Genomic DNA, 18,687 nt, shown 5'->3' on the forward strand with positions numbered 1-18,687 from the left:
TGGGTGGATGGAGGAGTAGATGGATGATGGGTGGGTGGATGGAGGAGTAGATGGATGATGGGTGGGTGGATGGAGGAATAGACGGATGATGGACAAGTGGATGGAGGAGTACACAGTGGTAGATGACAGATGAACAGAAAGACACTGGACGGATGATAGATGGGCAGTGGGTGAGTAGGTAACTACTGGTTGGATGGTGGATGGATAGGTGGGTAACTGCTAGCTACCAGGCATTGTGCCAAGCACCAGACCCAGCACTGGATCTGCCCTTGGGCCTCTCCCCGGAGCTTCACGCATTAGACAGGACTCATGCAGGGAGATCAAGGGCTTCACCCCAACCGTGCTGGAGACCCAGTGCCATGACCAGGTGCTGAGGCAGGGTCACAAGTGCACAGCAGTGCCCTGGGCGGGGAGGTGGCAGGGAGGAGATAGTCGGGGGCTGCTGGCTTGGGGGAAAGTTGCTCCAAGGGTCTTGTGGAACCCCATACCTGCTCTGGCCATCACTCCTGCTCATCTCGTTCCCTGGCTCATCTCCCACGGGGATCTCAAGGAATTCATTTTACAGAGGTAACTCGAGGCAGGGCAAGACGGCCACGGACTAGTCCTGGTCACTCAGTCAGCCAAGCTGCCCACAGTTCTGACTGGCCACTGACAGGAAGAGCCCCTAGAGAGGCCCCCCACCCCAAAGACCATGCCGCAGATGCCGGCCTGCCACCCGTGCATGCAGATAGTGCGGGGATGAGCACTGAGCAGCTCCCACCTCACAGGGCTGGAGACAGGGAAGGGAGACGGAGTGGGACGGGACCAAGGGCCCGAGAACGCCACCAGGAGAAGTGAGCATCAGGTTGTGTGTGGGGCCCAGGCCCGCAATGTGGGATGCTGTGGCATACACTGTTCCAGCCCCCAGAAATCCATGAAGCCGACCAAGCTCTGCTGCCCCAGGAAAGATGTCACACTGCCTGGCACGGCTGTGGACAGAGTCCTGTCCCTGGGGTGGCCTGGGCCCCATCTACCTGCTACCTTGCCCCGGATCTGCCCAGTCCACAGGGCTTCTGCCCCTGCACCCCAGGCCAGAAAGGGCATTGGCCGCAGGAAAGGCGGGCAGCGTGTGCCCAGCACCCTGCAAGGCCAGGGGCTCTGCCAGGCGTGAGTGGGGTGGGACAGAGGGCACAGCTGGGGCTGTATATAGGGGTGCTAGGAAATGAGCACCTGGTGGCCCCGTGTCCACCCTGTCCCCTGTCCTCAAGGGGTGGATGGAGGAACAGAGATGCCGCAGCCCACAGGCCTCGGCCTCTGCCTGCATCCCCCCAGCCCCCAGCTCCTCACTCCAGCGGCTGCGTCCTGGCAACCGTGGAGCGCTAACGTGGCTGAGCTGCTCTCGGGGACTTTGAGGGAAGCTAATGAAGACCAGCTGAGCTGTGAGAGGGACGGTGGTACGGCCAGGACGGCTTCCCATGGGGTAGAGAGGGCACCACCACGGCCCTGGTGCCCAGCAGGCCCTGGACCCAACAGGCCTGGCCAGAGGTGAGGCGGGGCCTGGGGCAAGTGGGGCATAGGCAGTGGGTGAGTTGGGGCCACCCCACACGTGTGCATGCCTGTGTCCCAGAGTGTGTCAGGGCAGCTGTGTTGGTGTGTATACAGGTGTAATACGTGACCGACCGCCACGTGGACCTCGGTGTGTGCCTCAGTTTACCCTCCCATTCCAGGGCTGAGGCTGCCAAGCTCAGACAGAAGGGCACTGGGAAGGGCCAGTCTATGTCCTCGTCACAGAAGGCATCTGAGAGGAAGGCGAGGTAGGCCAGGCCCAGGCCCAGGCCCAGCTCCATGCGTGGCCCAGCAGCTGGAGGGCTTTGACATGCTTTAGACACAGTGGGCAGCTACACCCAGTTAGGTCGAGGCGTTGGCCTGAGGGCCTTCGCTGTCCCTGCACTGTGCCTTGCTGCCTCTCACATTCCTCACCTCCCTGGGCCCCATTCACAGACATCTTCTTTCCCACGACCTTTGCACCTAAAAAATAGCACAAACACCAGGATTAGTGGTGCATCCCGTAATCCCAGCACTCGGGAGGCTGAGGCAGGCAGACTGAAAGTTCAAGCCCAGCCTGGGCAACTTAGTGATTCTGTGAGATCCTGTCTCAAAATAAAATACAAAGAGGCGTGGGGAAGTAGTTCAATACAAAAGCCATGGGTTTAATCTCCATGGGGAAAAAAAACCAGCATAAACATTCCCGATTTTTAAAAAGAAAAACAGCCAGGCATGGTGGCGCATGCCTGTAATTCCAGCACTCAGGAGGCTGAGGCAGGAGGATCATGGTGAGTTCGAGGCCAGCCGGGGCTACATAGTAAGTTCAAGGCCAGCATGAACTGCAGAGTGAGACTGTCTCAAAAAAAGAAAGAAAGAAGAAAGAAAGGAAAGAAAGAAAGAAAGAAAGAAAGAAAGAAAGAAAGAAAGAAAGAAGGAAAGAAGGAAAAAAGAAAAGAAAAAGAAAAAAAAGAAAAAAGAAAAGAAAAGAAAAGAAAAGAAAAGAAAAGAAAAGAAAAGAAAAGAAAAGAAAAGCAGCTTAGTTTGGGGACTGTGGTTGTTGCAGCCTCCTACAACTATGGCCTTGAGACCTGTGTCTACCATTCCTCTGTGACCCATGAGCCCAGTCAGTGCCCGCAGCCTCCTCTCCTGCCTCCCAACCCTGCCGCTGTCCGTGCTTTGTGCACTTTTTTTTTTTTTTTTGTCTTTTTGAGACAGGGTCTCACTATGCAGTTCAGGCATAGTGAGCTATGTAGCCCAGGCTGGGCTACACTTTGAGGTCACTTTATAGCCCAGGCTGGTCTCAGACTCACAACAATCCTCCTACCTCAGCCTCCCAAGTGCTGGGATTACAGGCATGCACTACCATGCCCAGCTGTGTATACATTCTGACGCCTGATGCAGAGCCATGTCCCTGTGTCCCTGTGACAGCCGGCATCTGCACACAAGCCTGGGCCCCCACCCGCACCGACATCCTGCACGCATCCTGAGAGCCCTGGGCCCACTGCAGACCCGCAATAATGCCTGGCCTGCCCTGCTCAGACACGCCATCCCTGCCGGACGTCCCCATGGGGGCCTGCTGGCTCTGCCCCTGGAGATAGCATAGGATGAGTGAAGGAGGCTCTGGCACACAGGTGCCACCACTGTGTGTGTGCCATGTGCGTCAGTGTGCACGTGCACACATAGCTGCACTCATACACACGGCACACATACCCGCAGTCACACTCAACCTGCGTCCTCCCGCTTCCCGCCTGCCTGATGCGGTCTGGGGGCAGGGGCAGTGTGGGAGGGTGGTGCTGTAGAGCGCAGTCGGAGCCAGGTCTACAACACAGCCCCTCAGGGCGGTGGCTCCGGCCATCGGGCAGGCAGGTGAGAGGCAAGGGCTGCGCTACGCTCAGCTCTCCCAGCAGAAAGTGGAGTCTCTGCAGGGCATTTTGGAAGTCGTCTTATACTGCTCCCGCTCTGCTGACGTCCAGGCTCAGGGCAGTGGGAGGGGCGGGCGGGTGGACAGGCACAGAGTGGCAGGCAGCAGCCCACAGACCCATCTGCAGATGTATATGGAGCGCCAACTGTGTGCGCTCAGGTCTGCGGCGCCACCGGGCTTCTCAGGCTGCCCCTGACCTGGGGGACTCTCCCTCCCCACAGACCCTGCAGCCAGCTGCCCCCACCTCTTCCCCGAGCCCCAGGCCACCAAGGCGCTGGGGGGGGCACGCCCTACACCCCAGGGAAGGGAGGAGGCCGAAAGGGGCAGTGCCAGCCTCTCCGGGACTCGGTTTCCTCACCTCGCAGCAGGGCGCCATGGCGCCTGTGGAGGGGCAGGGAGCCAGGGGTGGGCACTCTGAGTACAGCGGCCCGCTGGCTGCTCCAGCTGGCACTGGGCCGCAGGGGCAGCGAGGTGAGCAGATGTGGTCAGAGGGCCTAAGTGTGGAGGCAGAGGCCAAGGCTGCGGTGGGCGTGAGAGTCAGGGCTGGGCCGAGCCAAGACCTCACGGCCTGCAAAGCTTAGGATTTCTAGATGCCCTGGGTGCAGGGGCTCATGGCCAGGTGGCACCTGAACCCGATGCCCAGGAAGCAGTGAAGCATTTTTTGGTGACGGGTATTTGTTTGCATTAAAGCCCACGGTTGCCTGGAGCAGAATGGGGTACAGGGAGCCCCAGGGCAGTAGGTACCCCAGGAGCCATAAGCCAAGTCTCTGGGTCAGGGGCATCTCTGAGCCATCTCATCTGCAACATGCAGGTGAAGTCCAGCCCCAGCCTCCTGCCAGGCAGCTGGACAAGCCGATTGGCTGCCCAGAGCCCAGCTCCCCTCCTGCGCCCAGCACCTCGGGCTTCACACCAGCCTGCTGCCCCAGTAGGCACAATTCTGTCTCCTGTCCCCGTCCTACTCGGCCACATGGGCCACTCTGCCCCTAGACCCTGTGCATAGCCGACGGGACCCGGCTTATTGTGAATCTCTCTGGGCTCCGCCACATGGGGAGGCCACGGCCCTAGTCACAGAAGGGTGCACCCCCAGGGGTTCCAGGAACCCTGGGCTTTCCCAGGACTCTGAGCCCTGTACACAGCAGTGGGGCCTGGCGACCTCGGGACAGCTGTACTGGCCTGTGGGGATGCTTATCCTGGGGTGACCTGTCCATTTCACAGCGATGCTGGCCCCAGTCGGTGCTCAGGATGAGTGAATGCGTGAGCGAGCGAGTGAGGGGCAGCAGGGGCCTGGGCAGGGACAGTCTGGAATATGTACCACCCCAGGCAGGGCAGCCAGTCCTGCCAATGGCTTCAGCTCACTCAGTCGTTTTGTTTCACATGAATGCACTGCCAAGGTTTTAAAATGGGGAGATTTCACTTTAAACGCCGATTTCTGGCTTTTCCTGAAAAATCAGAAAGGCTGGTGCTGTGCTCAAGCTCCCAGAGGCCACCATCGCCCAGGGCCAGAGGGCTGCCCACCAGCAGACACAGCAGGCCTGGGACCCCCACGAGAGGGCAGTGCTCAGCAGTGCCAGGACCCACCAGTGGGCAGGCAGGGGCAGCGCATGTGCAGAGGAAGGAGCAGGGAGGAGCACGTGGCCACAGGGGCAGCACTGGGGAGACTCAGTGGCCTGGGCAGGTGACATTTGCAGAACACACAGACCCAACCCTGCCCTCGGGGGCAGGAGGGGACACTGTGACCACCAGCCATGTCCTTTGGCCGGGACCTCGGGCAAGGATGTGACCATGTCCTATGGAGGTGGTGTGGCTTTGTCCCTCTGTGCCCCTTCGAGCCCTGGCTGCCCCCATGGAATAGGGAGCGGGGCCACCTACAGCCTGGCTGGGAGGGGCAGGAAGCTGGGGACGGAGGGCAGGGCACCCGGGCCAGCCAGGGCTGCGCTTGTGATGCTCAGTGCCAGGGAGGGGCACCAGGCTTTGACACTGACCACTGAGGGGGCTCCTTGGGGGCCCCGTGCCTGTGGGGGCCTCGCAGAAGATAAGAGCAAGTGTTGGGCACAGGTTGAGTGTAGCTCTGCAGGCCAAGGCCACCCATGCAACAGCTGAAGACATTTCCAGTGCAGGTCCAAGAGCCAGGTTTGGTCACGCAGCCCCTCCCCCGCTCCACTAACACCCATAGCATGGCCCAAGTAGCCACCTGCCAGTGTTGGGACAGCCTGGCACTGGATGTGGGACCTTCTCAGGTGCCCCCAGCCAGGTATCAACAGGAGAGGCAAGCCAGGCTTCCCCCATCGATGCTCTGGACACGTCATGCTGGGAGCTGTGTCTGCACCCTTGGGTGCTCAAGGCACCCAGACAGGGCACTGGCAGGGTGGGGCAAAGCCTGAATGGAGGGACAGAGTGACCTCAGGGCGCACTGGCACAAGCACTGGTCAGGGAAGGTTTCCTGGAGGTGGTGCTGCTAGGTCTCGTGAGCTGTGGGACTGGCAGTCCTAGTGCTTCCCAGGATCTGAGGCCCGGGTGTAACGGGCAAAGGTCGTCCATCAGCAGCACTGTCCCACCCCGAATACCAGCCTCTGTGGCACAAAGGGGCCAGGGATAGCGCAGCCAGAACCTGCCCTGCCACCCTTGCCAGCCCATGGCCATCTGGGCTGAGGCTGGAAGCCTCACCCTCCTTGTACCCCCTCCTTGTCACCTATACAATGCCACCCTCCCCACTTATCTCCCTCCTGTTAAGGGATCTCAAATACGAACCGCGATAAGGCGGGACCAATACCTGCTCCTGCCCCCCAATGCTGGCCTTGACTCTGCCCAAGTAATTAAGATAAATGCAGCCGATAACACGAGCTTTGCTCTTAAACGCGCCCTCAGGCCGTATCTCGGATGTAACTTTACCTGCAGAGGTTTATCGGAGGCCTCCCTTGCTTGGGTATCAGGGTTTTTAAGAAAGCGGCAGCGTTTGAAGCGGGAGGAAAGGTGGACGTTTGTGGCATGGATGTCGGGAGCTTACCAAGTGTGGTTTTGTCTCCTGCCGCTGGCTGCTAAGGGACCAGGACCAGTGCTGGGCCAGGCCTGCCAGGGCTGCAGCCCAGCTCATCACAGATGCAGAGAGGCACTGCCTGCTTCTGCCTCACTTCACCGGGATCGCCCAGCGTGGAGGTCGTCAGGGCAGGCTCAGGGGTCTGGTCTGGAGGCCAGGCGGCCAACGAGGACTGAGGCAGGGGACTGACAGAGTGGGAAGGGCCAGCACCCCAGACACCCAGACACCGAGCACAGCCACGACTCTCAGTGCGACCCCAGACAGGCCACACGTGGCTCTGAGCCTCAGTTGCCCTGTCTTGGCCGAGGGGGTGGCCTGGGGCCCATGACGTCCCTGGCCCTCTGACCATCGAACTCCGTCCCTGGGTCAGCCTCGTCCCAAGAACACATGCTCCTCACCAGCCTCTGTCTCAGCAGCCAGCAGCCCCAGCATGCGCCTGAGACCCCAGCAAGGCCAGGCCATCATTCCCCTGGATCCCTGCTCACCCCCCCACACCCGCCAGCCAGAGGGCGTGGTAGGGTCCGCCAGGCAGCTAGCCTGGCCACACCCAAGCCCAGCTCTTCTGGGACGCACAGCCTGGCTCAGAACACCTCTCTGCCTCAGCTTCCCCACCTGACCATGAGTGTGGAGCTGAGCCCCAGGGGAGGCCCCGGGGTTACACCTACAGTGCGCCTTGCCCAGCTGCTCCAGAGCCCTGCTCTGCCCAGTCACACAGACAGGCAGGGATGGCGGGGACTCCGGGCCATGCACACCCCAAGGCGGCCATCTTCCAAGGGGATCTCGGGCACCTGCTGGATGCTGGCCTGTGTGAAATGCCAGGTGTGTGGCTCCCCTGTCCACAAGGCCGGCCCAAGACCATGTGATGGCCCAGTGTGCAGGCCTTGGCTGAGGGTCCCGCCGAAGAGGGGATATGCGGTTTCCACAGGCCCAGAGGAGGGGACAGCGGAGAGCCAGGGAGGCCCCACAGCACAGGGCTGCCAGGCGGGCGGTGAGGAGGCCCAGGCCTGCAGGCACAGCCTCCGCTGGCGGCCCCCACCCCTGGGTCTTGAGTTACCCGGCACTCACAGCCACCCGAGGGGCCGGTGACTGTTACTAAGAGAAAAGGAACCACTCCTGCTCCTCCCTGGGGCAGCCCTGGATCCGGGCCATGGAATCTCCCCCTTCAAAGGACGCTGGCTGCTAGAGCCCACACCAACCCTAACTCAGGCACTGAGGGGCTTTGCCAAGCGCCCGGGTGGGGCCGGAACCCAAGACAGGCCTAATGCGGCCCCCAGGCTGCCCCCCGCGGCCACTGTGCTCCTGGATGGGGTACCCAGGGTACAGCAGACCATAGGTAGCCAGCACCTGGGGGCCCAGACCAGCCAGGATGCATCCCATGGGCAACCTGTCTCTGAGGCACCGTTGGGCCTGACCTGTGCCCTCCTCTACAGCCCACTCACTGCTGATGGTGGTGAGCCAGAGGCTGTGAGTCACACGCTACAAGTGCCCCGCACTATGACGGGCACAGCGTGGGAGCCTCGGCCTCAGGTGCCCAGCTCTGCAAGGCTGTGTGGCGGTGCCACGGGTCTCTGGGGAGGGGCTGCTCTGTGAGTGGTGGCCCAGCTGCAGTCTCCAGTTGGGCAGGGGCCACCTGGGTGACCACTCAGCACGACACAGGCATCCCCAAGCACATCGCCCAACAGAAAGCAGGGGGCCGGGGCCTGCAGGGTCCAAGGCCCTCTCTGCCCTACCCTGTGGCTCCCCAGCAGGGGCAGCTAAGCCTGGTCACAGTGAAGTGCACCTCAGGGCAACACAAGTTCTCAGCCTCTGCACGCTGCCAGTGCCTCACCCTGCGCCAGCTACCCGCAATGCTCCTGGCCCTTCAAGTATGGGTAGGCTCAAGGCAGGGATGGCGGCCTATTCCCAGGGTGCCAGGCAAACCCTAGCTCCAAGCCCAGCCAGAGCTAGGTGCTGAGTGGCGGGAGACACAGCAAGCATGGCCTGTCTTGCAATCCTGTGAACATGTGAGATAGAGCCACATAACTAAAGCCCCGAGCCCCAAGTCCACAAAGCCAGCCCACAGCTGTCCACTGCCTTCCCAGGCTCTGCCTTCGCTGGCCCTGGCAGCCTCCTGGGCCCTGGGGGTGGCGGTGCTGGCAGACCCTGAGTCTTAACTCACTCTCCTCTTCCTTTGCAGCCACACAGCCCTGTTCCTAGGCAGTCCCGCAGCGACCCCGCTGAGGCCCTGGCGCCCCAGGTATGTGGAAGAAACATTTGACCCAAGCACAGCTGCCCTGGGGCAGAGACGTCCGTCCCCCAAGGCTCCCTGTCTTCAGGGCTGCCAGCTGTGTCCCTGAGCGCCTGACGCCCTGCACCCTGACAGCTCCTTTGGATGTTGTTGCTGAGGCTCCTCCTCCTCATCCTCCTGGCCAAAGGCTCCTGGCCTTGGGAGGCGAATGTCACCCATGAAAAGGGCTTCACTGCCACCTGGCCTGAGTAGGTGTCTAGAGCCTGAGTGACACAGGTGGTACAGGGAGCCCCTCCTGTGATGACCCACCCCTTCCACCAGCCAGGAGGCCTGGGGGAAGTGCCTTCCTCCCATAGATCCTGGTGACAATGACAGTCCCACCCTCCCAGGCCACTGCAAGGACGAGGGAACCCACACCAGAGAGTGCTTGGAAGCTCCAGGCTGCTATGGCTGCCCTCACAGTGCCACGGACGCATTCAGCAAAGCCCCCAGGACTCGGCACTCCGCCCAAGGTGGACGAGAGGGGCAGCACCCCCACCCAGGTGTCTGGGCTGCTGCATTAGGCAGTGGAGCCCTCTGCTGCACACCAGGACCTCACTCACCGGGGACAGGGCTCAATGTGGCAGGACAGCCCCCTGGGTGGGCACCTGGCACTGACCAGAGCCCACTCAGAGACCCCCCCAGGGGTGCTGGCCACTTCTTGAGACTGGGGGCTGCCACAGTGTGGGGCTCGAGGCCACCCTGTGTGACCCAAGGCTGAGATGCACTGGTGGGCTCCCGGCCCAGGGCCGCAGCCAGCAGTCCCCATCCTCCCCGGGTGTGGCTGGAAAGTGGTCTCCTCAGACCCCAGTCCTCTCCCCTCCTACCCCTTCCCTCTCCCACCAGGGCACACTCTCTCCTATGCCCAAAAGCACCATCAGAGCCCAGGGCCCCTTCCCAGGATGGGCTCTGCCCTGCTACCCCCACTCACTCCACCCTTCCCTTGCAGGCTCCACCCAGGACCATGAGCACAGGCCTCCCTGGGGCCCCCCAAGGGGTGATGATGGCCGCCCAGCCCATGCCCCACAGCCCCCCTCGGACTGCCGCCTCCTAGCGTCCAGGACCTGGGGCCATGCCGGGTGAGCGGCCCCACGGAGCGCCGCCCCCTGCCACCACCAGAGACCTGCATCCCCACCAAGGTGCAGGGGGCCTGCAGCGCCCCTCCGAAGCCTCCCACGAGGACCAGCCCCCCAGCAGCAGGACGGCCCAGGCCACAAGAAGGGCAAGCTGCAAAGCCCTGGCCAGGGACCCGCCCAAGGCCCAGCCAGGGCAGGCTCGAGAGGTGGAGCCCCAGGCCACGCTCCTTCGGCCCCGCCCCCTTCGTGGTCCCCCAGGGAAGGGAGGTGGCCCCCCGACCCCACCTGCAAGGAGCCACCCAGGGGCACAGGTATGGCTGGCAAACAAGGCAGACAGCAGCCCCCCGCAGCTCTATGGCCTGGGCATTGCCAGCCCGAGGGCCAAGCCTGCCCTGGATGAGCCCCCCGAGGGCTGGCCACGTGAGGCCCCCCAGGACTCCCAAGCAGAAGCTTGCAGCAGGCCCAACCTCTCTGGGGCTGAGGCCCTGCCCACCCCCAAAGAGCTTCACTCACAAAGGTGCTTCCAGGAGGCCCCCTCCAGCTTTACCTCCAGCAACTATACCTCACCGAGTGCCAGCCAGGGACCCCCTCGGGCCCCGCCGAGCAATGGTGCCAGCCCCCCAGCACTGGCCTCCATCCCGGAACTCCAGGCCAGCGGGGCCAGCTCCTGGCCTCTTGCTGCTGAGGACAACTTCCCAGGTGCTAATTTCGGGGTCTCCCCCACCGAGTCAGAGCCCTTTCATGAGGGCAGCAGGCCTGGCAGCCCCAGGGGGAGCCCCTTCCCATACCCACTCCAGACACAGGCCTCCCATGAGGACACAGCTGGGCAGGGCTATGCCAATGGAGCACTGACCTTTTCCTTCCACCAGCCCCTGGGGAGGTGGCCAGAGGTGGCCATGGGCACCAGCCCTGCCTACCCACTGCCCCCCACACCCTCGCCCCTGACCTGCTGCCCCCGCCATCCGGGCAGCCTCGAGGCCACTGGCGACAGTGCCGATGCCCTCTCCCCACCCGGCGCTGCTCCCCTGGCTCCAAGGCCCTTCCCCGACAGTTTGCACAAGAACCTGACTGAAGTCCTCCCTGAAAGACACCCTTCAAGCCATGAAGGGCTGGGGAGCCCCAGGGCACCCCTAATCCCTGGTCCCCAAGGGCACTTTCCAGGACAGGGGTACAGAGCTAACAAGATGGGCAGCAGCCCGGGGCCTGGGGATGCCGAGCCGGCTACCCCCAGAGCCCTGCCAGCCAGGCTGCCCCAGCTATGGGACCCCACGGCAGCCCCCTATCCCGAGCGCCCCGTGCACGCCCCATCCACCACCGGTGCTACCTTCTTTGATAGCCCTGGCCAGCAGCTCTGCCTCCCCCAGAGCCCCACAGTGCCCTGGTCCCCCATGCTCCCCAGCCCTGGGCCGAGCCCCCATCAGAGGGAAGTGCTGAGCCAGCTGCCATTCCCCAGGGGGCCCCCCGAGTGGCAGGAGGGCAAGCAGGGAGCTCTGGGTGCTGCCAACCAGATGCCTGGGCGTGGGGAGACACTGGTAGCCCTGAGAACCAGCCCAGGCCAGCCAGGTAGCTCCCCGGGGCTGCTCCCCTACAGTGGACTAAAGGACCCTGGAGCCCAGGCCCTATTCTTCGGGAGTACCCAGCCCCAGGTGTCACCCCGAGGGGCCTCGGGCCTGCCCCCACCCAGGGTGGTAGGGGTCTCTCCCAGCGAATCCCCCCTGCCCTCTCCCGCCACCAACACAGCTGGCAGCAGCACCTGCTCCTCCCTGTCCCCACTGTCCAGCAGCCCAGCCAACCCCAGCTCTGAGGACAGCCAGCTCCCTGCACCCCTGGGGCCCTCGGGATTCTTCCTCCCAGCCCCCCAGCCTCAGGAGACTGGAAGCCCCTTCCAGTCCCCAGAGCCCCGCAGCACTGGCCCGCCCCACTTCCCACTCACCTCGGATGGGCTGCGGCCCGAGGGTGCCCTTGAGTTCCGGGATGTCGAGGGCCATGGGGCAGGCAGGGAGGGGCTGCAGGGCTTCCCCCAGGGCCCAGCCACCTATGCCACACACCACTTCCCACTGAGCAGCGCCAGCCTGGACCAGCTGGACGTGCTGCTGACCTGCAGGCAGTGCGACCGCAACTATAGCAGCCTGGCCTCCTTCCTTGAGCACCGGCAGTTCTGCAGCCTGCTGCTGGCCCGGCACGGGCCCCAGGGGCGCACCACTGCCCCCAAGGCGCCAGCCCCCACACACCCAGGCCTTCTGGGCCACAGCCAGACCATCCCCTTCCTGCTGGCTGGGGATGAGCAAACAGAGGGCAAAGACGATGCCCTGCGGACAAGCTTCCTGCCCAGCCTGGCCGCCCCGCCCTTCCCACTGCCTGCCTCAGACCTGGACTTGGAGGACAATGCCAAGCTCGATGATGCCAAGCTAGACAGCCTCATCACCGAGGCCCTCAATGGCATGCAGGACCCATCAGACAGCCCCGAGATTGACAGCAGCTTCATCGATGTCTTCGCTGACGAGGACCCTCCAGGCCTCAGGGGCCCTGGTACTGGGAAGCCCCCCAGCACCCGGGCAAGTGCCACCCTGGAGCACCATGCCCAGCCCCTACCCCCAGCTGGAGGGGCCCTGCAGAAGGCCAGAGCCCCCTGCCCTGAGGACAGAGCCTGCCAAGCCCAGAGTGAGCCCAACACCCCCTGCCTGGGCCCAGCACCCACGGAGGCCACTGCGCCCAGCCCAGGGAGGCAGCCTCGGAGAGGGAAGCAGCTCAAGTTGTTCTGGAAAGAGGTGGATGCAGCCCACAGCGCCAAGGGACCTGGCAGAGCACCCTGCCCGAGGCCTAGGAGGAGGGGCCGCAGTGCCCAGCAGACCCCACCCCACCCCCGGGACCTCAGAACCCAGGCCAAGGGCCACATGGACCCCGATAAGCGTGTCCCCAGGGCCCTCCTCCTCCCTGCAGAGACCAGGAATGCCAAGGGCCTGAGACTGCCCCCTAGGAAGGACCCCAAGAAGCGGAGGGCGCGGCGGGGCAGCAGCTGGAACAAGGAGCTCATCCACAAGATCGTGCTGCAGAAGAACAAACTGTACCGACTGCAGGTGCCCTCACAGGCCCAGCAAGGACGACTGGGGGACTTCAACTGCACCTCCGAATCCGAGGAGGACAGTCCTGAGCCCAGCGGTCCTGGCCACAGAGGCCATGCCCGCCATGGCCGCCGGCAGCAGCGCCTGGGCAGGAAGACGAAGGAAGGGGTTCTGGGCCACGGCCCCAGCAAGACAGGGAGGCTGGGACCTGGTGAAGACAGGGGCTCCCCAGCCCCAGCGCAGCTGCACAGCCCATCGCACAGCCAGGACAGAGACCCCACGTGGACTGGTCGCCCCACAGGAGCCCCCAAGGACATCACAACCCCAGAGGAAAGCCATCCACCTCTGGGCCTCCGCCAGGCAGCCCAAAAGCCTGAAGCTGCTGAAGAGTTGCCGCCTGACACCGCAAAACTCAGAGAGGTGGCCCCCTGGGAGAGAGGACGCCCCAGGCCTCCCACTGCAGAGAGTCCACGGCCGAGCAGAGGAGATACCAGGAGACCCCAGCCCTCAGAGAGCCACCCCAAAGTGTCACCCAGCAGGACTGTGCCAAGACCAGCAGGGAGTAGTCTGCTGGGTACCCCCAGCCACACAGAGTCCCCCAAGCCCCCTGATGGAGAAGACGCCCCTGCTTGCCAGCCTAGAGACGCCCAGACGCTGGCTGCTAATCCCACCAGGGCGGCCTATTCCAAAAAGGGCAGTCCGATCTCTAGGAGTTCCGATCTTGGTTGCAGTCCTGCCCACTTTAACGGACACTCTGTGGGGATTCCAGCCACCCACAAAGGGGCCCAGCCCCACAGCACGGCCCCTACTGAACTGTTCCTCGAGCCCAAGGACCCAGCTGTGGACACTCCGCCAGTCGGCAGCTCCTACCTTGGCCAGGACCATGTGGACCCCCTTGAGCCCAAACCACCAAAGAATATGCCCTACGCAGCTGAGGCTGACCCAGGCCCAGCCCAGTCACCGCTGACTCTGGAGTCCACGAGCCTCTTCGTCGGGCTACCTGAGGACGGCTTCGACCCACCACTCTACGACAGCCTCTCGCCACACCAGGCCAGCCCCATGCCGCTGGCCTGTGCCGACCCTCTCCCGAGGAAACCTCTGATACAGCCACTGTTCCCCCCATTCCTGCTGCTGGAGGAGGTGTCCCCGATGCTGCCCAGCCAGTTTCCTGACCTCTCAGGGCCAAAGCCATTCCAGAAGAAATGTCCCAGTGAAGAGACGGCTCCCTCAAGCCCCGCACCTGTTCCTGGGAAGAGAACCGAATACAACGCAGCCTTTATGAGCAACCTGTCCGAGGATGAATTAGAAATCAAAAGACTGGTCTCTGAATTGGAAAGCCAGCTGCAAAGGCGGGAGGGCCCACAGGGAGCCCCCAGGGGCCTCAGTGAAGCCGCACATGCAGCCACGCCAATGCGGGCCTGCCAAGCCACCCCACCCCACAGTGACGTGGCCCACCACACAGGTCCTGGGGAGTGCAGGCCACACGGGGAAGGTGTGCAAACAGTCATGTCCCCCAGGAAAGGGGCACTCGGGAGCCCCCAGGGGGAGCAGCCCCCAGCAGCCCCACCCCCTGGTCACCACAAAGACCAGGCTTCGGGGGCTCCTTTGGGGCCCATGGGGTACAGCCTGTCAGCACAAGAAAGTGGAGGCCACGAGGCCGAAGGAAACAGCAGGGCCCTCCCGGGCACGGGTCTGCCTGACCCCCGTGAGCACCCGGAGGTCCCCCTAGAGGCTGGGGGTTCAGCAGAGCACAGTCCAGGCCATGACCTTTTATCTCCCAGAAAAGGCAAGTCACCCAGGACCCAGGAGCTCGGGGGCTCCCCACCGCCGCTTGCCTGGGAACAGAGCAGAGGGCAGCGCCCGGCCACTCCCACACCTGACCAGGGGTTGTGGGCCAGTGGGGCTGTCTCTTTGGATGTCATCTCAGCCTCAGATGCCAGCCACAGCCATGCTTCCCAGGGGCCAGCTCCCAGGACACGTGGGCCGCCTGGCATCCTGGCAGAGGGATCTGCCCTCCAGGGCCGAGAAGGCCCATCCCACCGTGGACCCCAGGCTGGCCTAGCTTCCAGCCCCTCATGTCCACTCCAGGTCCTGGGGGCCAGAGCTGAGGGCGAGGATGGCATCCAGATCTCAAAGAAGCCTCCACCTGCCAATGCCCAAAGCCCTTGGCACAGAGCCCCCCCAGGTGCAGGAGGAGACAGAGTGACAGGTGGCTCTCTTGGGGGTATGCAGGACATGGCCGCCTCCACAGCAACGGAGGCAGACACACAGCTGGGCTCCCCTGGCCAGGCCAAGAAGCCTAAGGCCCAAGGCAAAGCCCACCATGGCCTGCCTGATGCCTGGTGGAGCACAGGGGCACCAAGTAACAGTGCCAAGGCCACCGCCCTTCCCGGAACACCCAGGCTGGCTGGGGCCACAGCTGGGCTCCAGGGAGGCAGCACAGCCTCAGGCCTTCGGGAGCGGGCGCAACCAGCCCCTGGCCCTCAGCACCCCTTGGAAACAGCAGCCTGCACCCAACGGGGGCCTGAGGATAGGCCCCTCAGGGAGGTGGCCTGTCCCGCACCCCCCACTGGGGGCCCAACCACAGCCACCCCTGCCCCCTGCAGCCTCGAGCACACACCCCAGGAAGCCCTTCCCTCTATGTCTCTGGGAGGGACCAGCTGGCCCCAGGCCCCTGTGGGGGCCGGGGATGCAAGTCCCCCATCTTTGATGACAAGCCTCTGTGGCCTTGAGAATGTCCCGCCTCCCACTCTCCTGGGGGCCAGCAGCCCCAAAGACTGGCCAGGCCTCAGCAACATCCTAACCCCAACCACCACCCAGAGCCAGGATGGTCCTGGCAGCAGCAAGTCAAGAACCCTAGAGGATTTCAGAAGAGAGCCTGGGTGCTCTCTGACCTGTGCCACCTCACCTCGACCAGGAGCACCCGCAGTCACCAAGGAACGTGATGCAGAGATTGTCCCCACCAACCCTGGTGTAAAGGCAGTCGGGGAGCCACGGGTGCTGGATGCCACCTCACATCCTCCATGCCTCACCCCTCACCTTGGCCACAGGGATGGCCACAGCATCGTGGCCACACACACAGACCCCACCTCAGTGGGCTGCACACAGCCATGCCCCTTCCCCTGCCTGGAGAGGGAGGCGGAGGTCATCAGTGAGGGACAGGAGGATGTAGGGACTGGTGTGACACAGGTGCCCACAGCCGGCCCCCAAGGCCTGACTGCAACCTGCTCTCCCCCAGCTGCCTCACCCAGCAATGGAGCCAGTGACTCTGGGTCCAAATCCCCCCAAAGCCACATGGGGGTCCCTCACCAGATGCCCCAGATGGACCCCCTCAGTTCCCCGGACCCCAAACAGAAACCCTACGGCTTTAAAAAGAAGCCAGAGCCCGCAGAGAAAGGGATACCACCTGTCCCCTGTGTTACCTGCGAGATCTGCTCAGCCTCTTTCCGCTCAGGGCCTGGCCTGAGCCGGCACAAGGCCAGGAAGCACCGACAGCAGGGAGGCACCACTCCGCGGTGCAGGGCACCTGGGAAGAAGAGCCGCAGGACACCTGGCAAGGACAGACCAAGTCACACTTTGATGCTCCCCAGCCACCCTGCTGGACCATCTCACCCACAGGGCTCCACAGCACCTGAGGGCTCCACGGGTCCTGAGACAGAGCAGAGGGCTAAAAGGGGCCCCAGGGTACCAGACCATCCCCTTAACCAGCAACTGCATACTGTGAGCCTGACGGAGCCCGGGGAAGCACCGAAGCCCAGACACGCCCAGCCAGAGGCAAACAAGCTGCACCCCAGACAGACAGAGAGAAGAGAAGGGCAGAGGCGAAGCCGGGGGCCCAGAGACTCCCCTAGCACCGCAGCCCCAAAACTGCAGGAGAATGTGGGAAAGGGCCGAGCCGGGAGGGCCCGGGCAGAGCAAAGGACGGCAGACCGGCGCCACTCCAAGCCGTCCATGGCCACTGCCAGCTGCGCACCAGAGGGACAGCAGAGGGGAGACGGACGGCCTGGGATCCCAGAGGACGCCGCAGATGACCCTGGCCTGGGGGAGCCTTGTGCAGCGGACACCACACCCCAGAAGTCCCCAGGTGATAAGAGGAGCCCCGCAGGAAGGGCAGACGGGGTGTCCCCTGGGGAACTTCCCAAGGGGCGGAAGGGAGCCCCAGCAAGGGGGCTCTGGGAACCCACAGTGGCCAAGACATCGCATGAGGACCCATTGCACGCATCTGCAGGAGAAGTTGCAGAGGACTGCGCAGGGGCCAGGGGCCAGCCAGGCCACAGCCTTAGGGCAGGGACGCTTGTCCTTCCTGCAGCGTCCAGTTCTGACACTGGCGGCACCGTTCTCAGTGGCCCACAGGGTCTCCTGGATGCCCCAGCAGCCCAGGGTGGGGACTCTCCGAGTGTGCTTGATGAGGACGTGTCCTTTGCCCAGCTCTTCCCGCCTGGTGGCCGCTTCGCCAGGAAGAAGAACCCCCGGGTCTACGGGAAGCGCTGCAGGAGGCTGCGGTGCTGGCCGCCCACCGAGGCACTCAGCCAGGCCAGGGGGGACCCTCCGCCCTCCGCCCAGCTGCCCACGGATCTCAGCGACTCAGGCTCCCTCTGCCTGTCCTGTGAGGACCTGTGGGGTAACGAGCCCATGGAGCTGCCTGAGCCTTGGCTGCTAGAAGGGGCACTGAGCAGCAGCACCCCAGGCCTCAGCCTCTGGGCCCTGGAGCCCGGCAGGGAGGCCAGCTGTGTAGACAAGACACCCCCCTGCAGCACTAGCAACGATCAGGCAGAGACCATCCCTGAGCTACACAGGATCCCTGGAGCCTGGCAAGGCCTGGGGCTACAGGTACCCCCACCAGAGCCACCCGGAGATGTGAGCCCAGAGCCCCCCAACCTGGAGAGAGAGGGCTACGAGGAGGGGCTGTCCAGAAACGTGGAAGACTTGGAGATGGTCAGGACCACCCTGGAGGCAGAGGACCTGTGCTTCCCGGGACCCTGGGAGGACCCTGCCCGTGGTCCCAGCACCACCAGCACCTTGGACCTCCAGGACAGAGAGGGGCCGGCCCTGGGCAGGAAGGGCTCCTTCAAGTGCCGCGTGTGCTTCCGGCGCTTCCATGGGCTGGGCGAGCTCGACCTGCACCGCCTGGCTCACAGCGCGGCACCGCCCCCCACCTGCTATATGTGCGTGGAGCGCAGGTTCGGCTCTCGCCAGCTGCTGCGCGAGCACCTGCAGGAGAAGCACGTGCAGGGCCAGGCGGGGCCGTGGGCCTGTGGCATGTGTCTAAAGGAGGTGGCGGACATCTGGATGTACAACCAGCACCTGCGCGAGCACGCTGCCCTCTTCGCACGCAAGGGGCAGGCTCGGCGGGCCCGGGGCGAGCTGTCCGCGGGCTCAGGGGACGAGGGAGCCTCGGCAGAACGAGCTACACCCCAACGGGGGGCAGGAGGGGCGGACGGGAGGGGTGGAGAGGTGGCCCCGAGGGACAGGGCCGAACCTGCCCCCTCTGAGAGCCCTCACGGCGCCTCGACGCCGCCCAGCGTGCCCGGCGGCGACGGCCGCGCCTCCCCGAGCCCGTGTCCGGAGCCCCGGCAACACAGCGAGCCCCAGCTCCGCGTCGGCCCGGTGCACGCGGACTGCAAAGACCCGTCCCGCGACTGCCACCACTGCGGGAAGCGCTTCCCCAAGCCCTTCAAGCTGCAGCGCCACCTGGCGGTGCACAGCCCACAGCGCGTCTACCTGTGCCCGCGCTGCCCCCGCGTCTACGCCGCGCACCGCGAGCTGCGCGCGCACCTGGGCAGCGCGCACGGGGCGGGGCCCGA

The 18,687-nt window shown here is 64.1% G+C and overlaps 1 protein-coding gene across 1 annotated transcript in view; it reads left to right on the plus strand.

Annotated features, from left to right (window-relative positions):
* Znf469 (zinc finger protein 469) overlaps positions 1-18,687 on the plus strand; it is a 33,635-nt gene that overhangs the window by 12,185 nt on the left and 2,763 nt on the right. The window contains exons 2-3 of the mRNA XM_013507939.1: positions 8,656-8,715; positions 9,695-18,676. Coding sequence (XP_013363393.1) covers positions 9,818-18,676 — 8,859 coding nt within the window. The 5' untranslated portion in view covers positions 8,656-8,715; positions 9,695-9,817. The remainder of the gene's footprint in view (positions 1-8,655; positions 8,716-9,694; positions 18,677-18,687) is intronic.

Source organism: Chinchilla lanigera, unplaced genomic scaffold (assembly GCF_000276665.1).
Source record: "Chinchilla lanigera isolate Chin_1 unplaced genomic scaffold, ChiLan1.0 scaffold00140, whole genome shotgun sequence".
Taxonomy (NCBI): domain Eukaryota; kingdom Metazoa; phylum Chordata; class Mammalia; order Rodentia; family Chinchillidae; genus Chinchilla; species Chinchilla lanigera.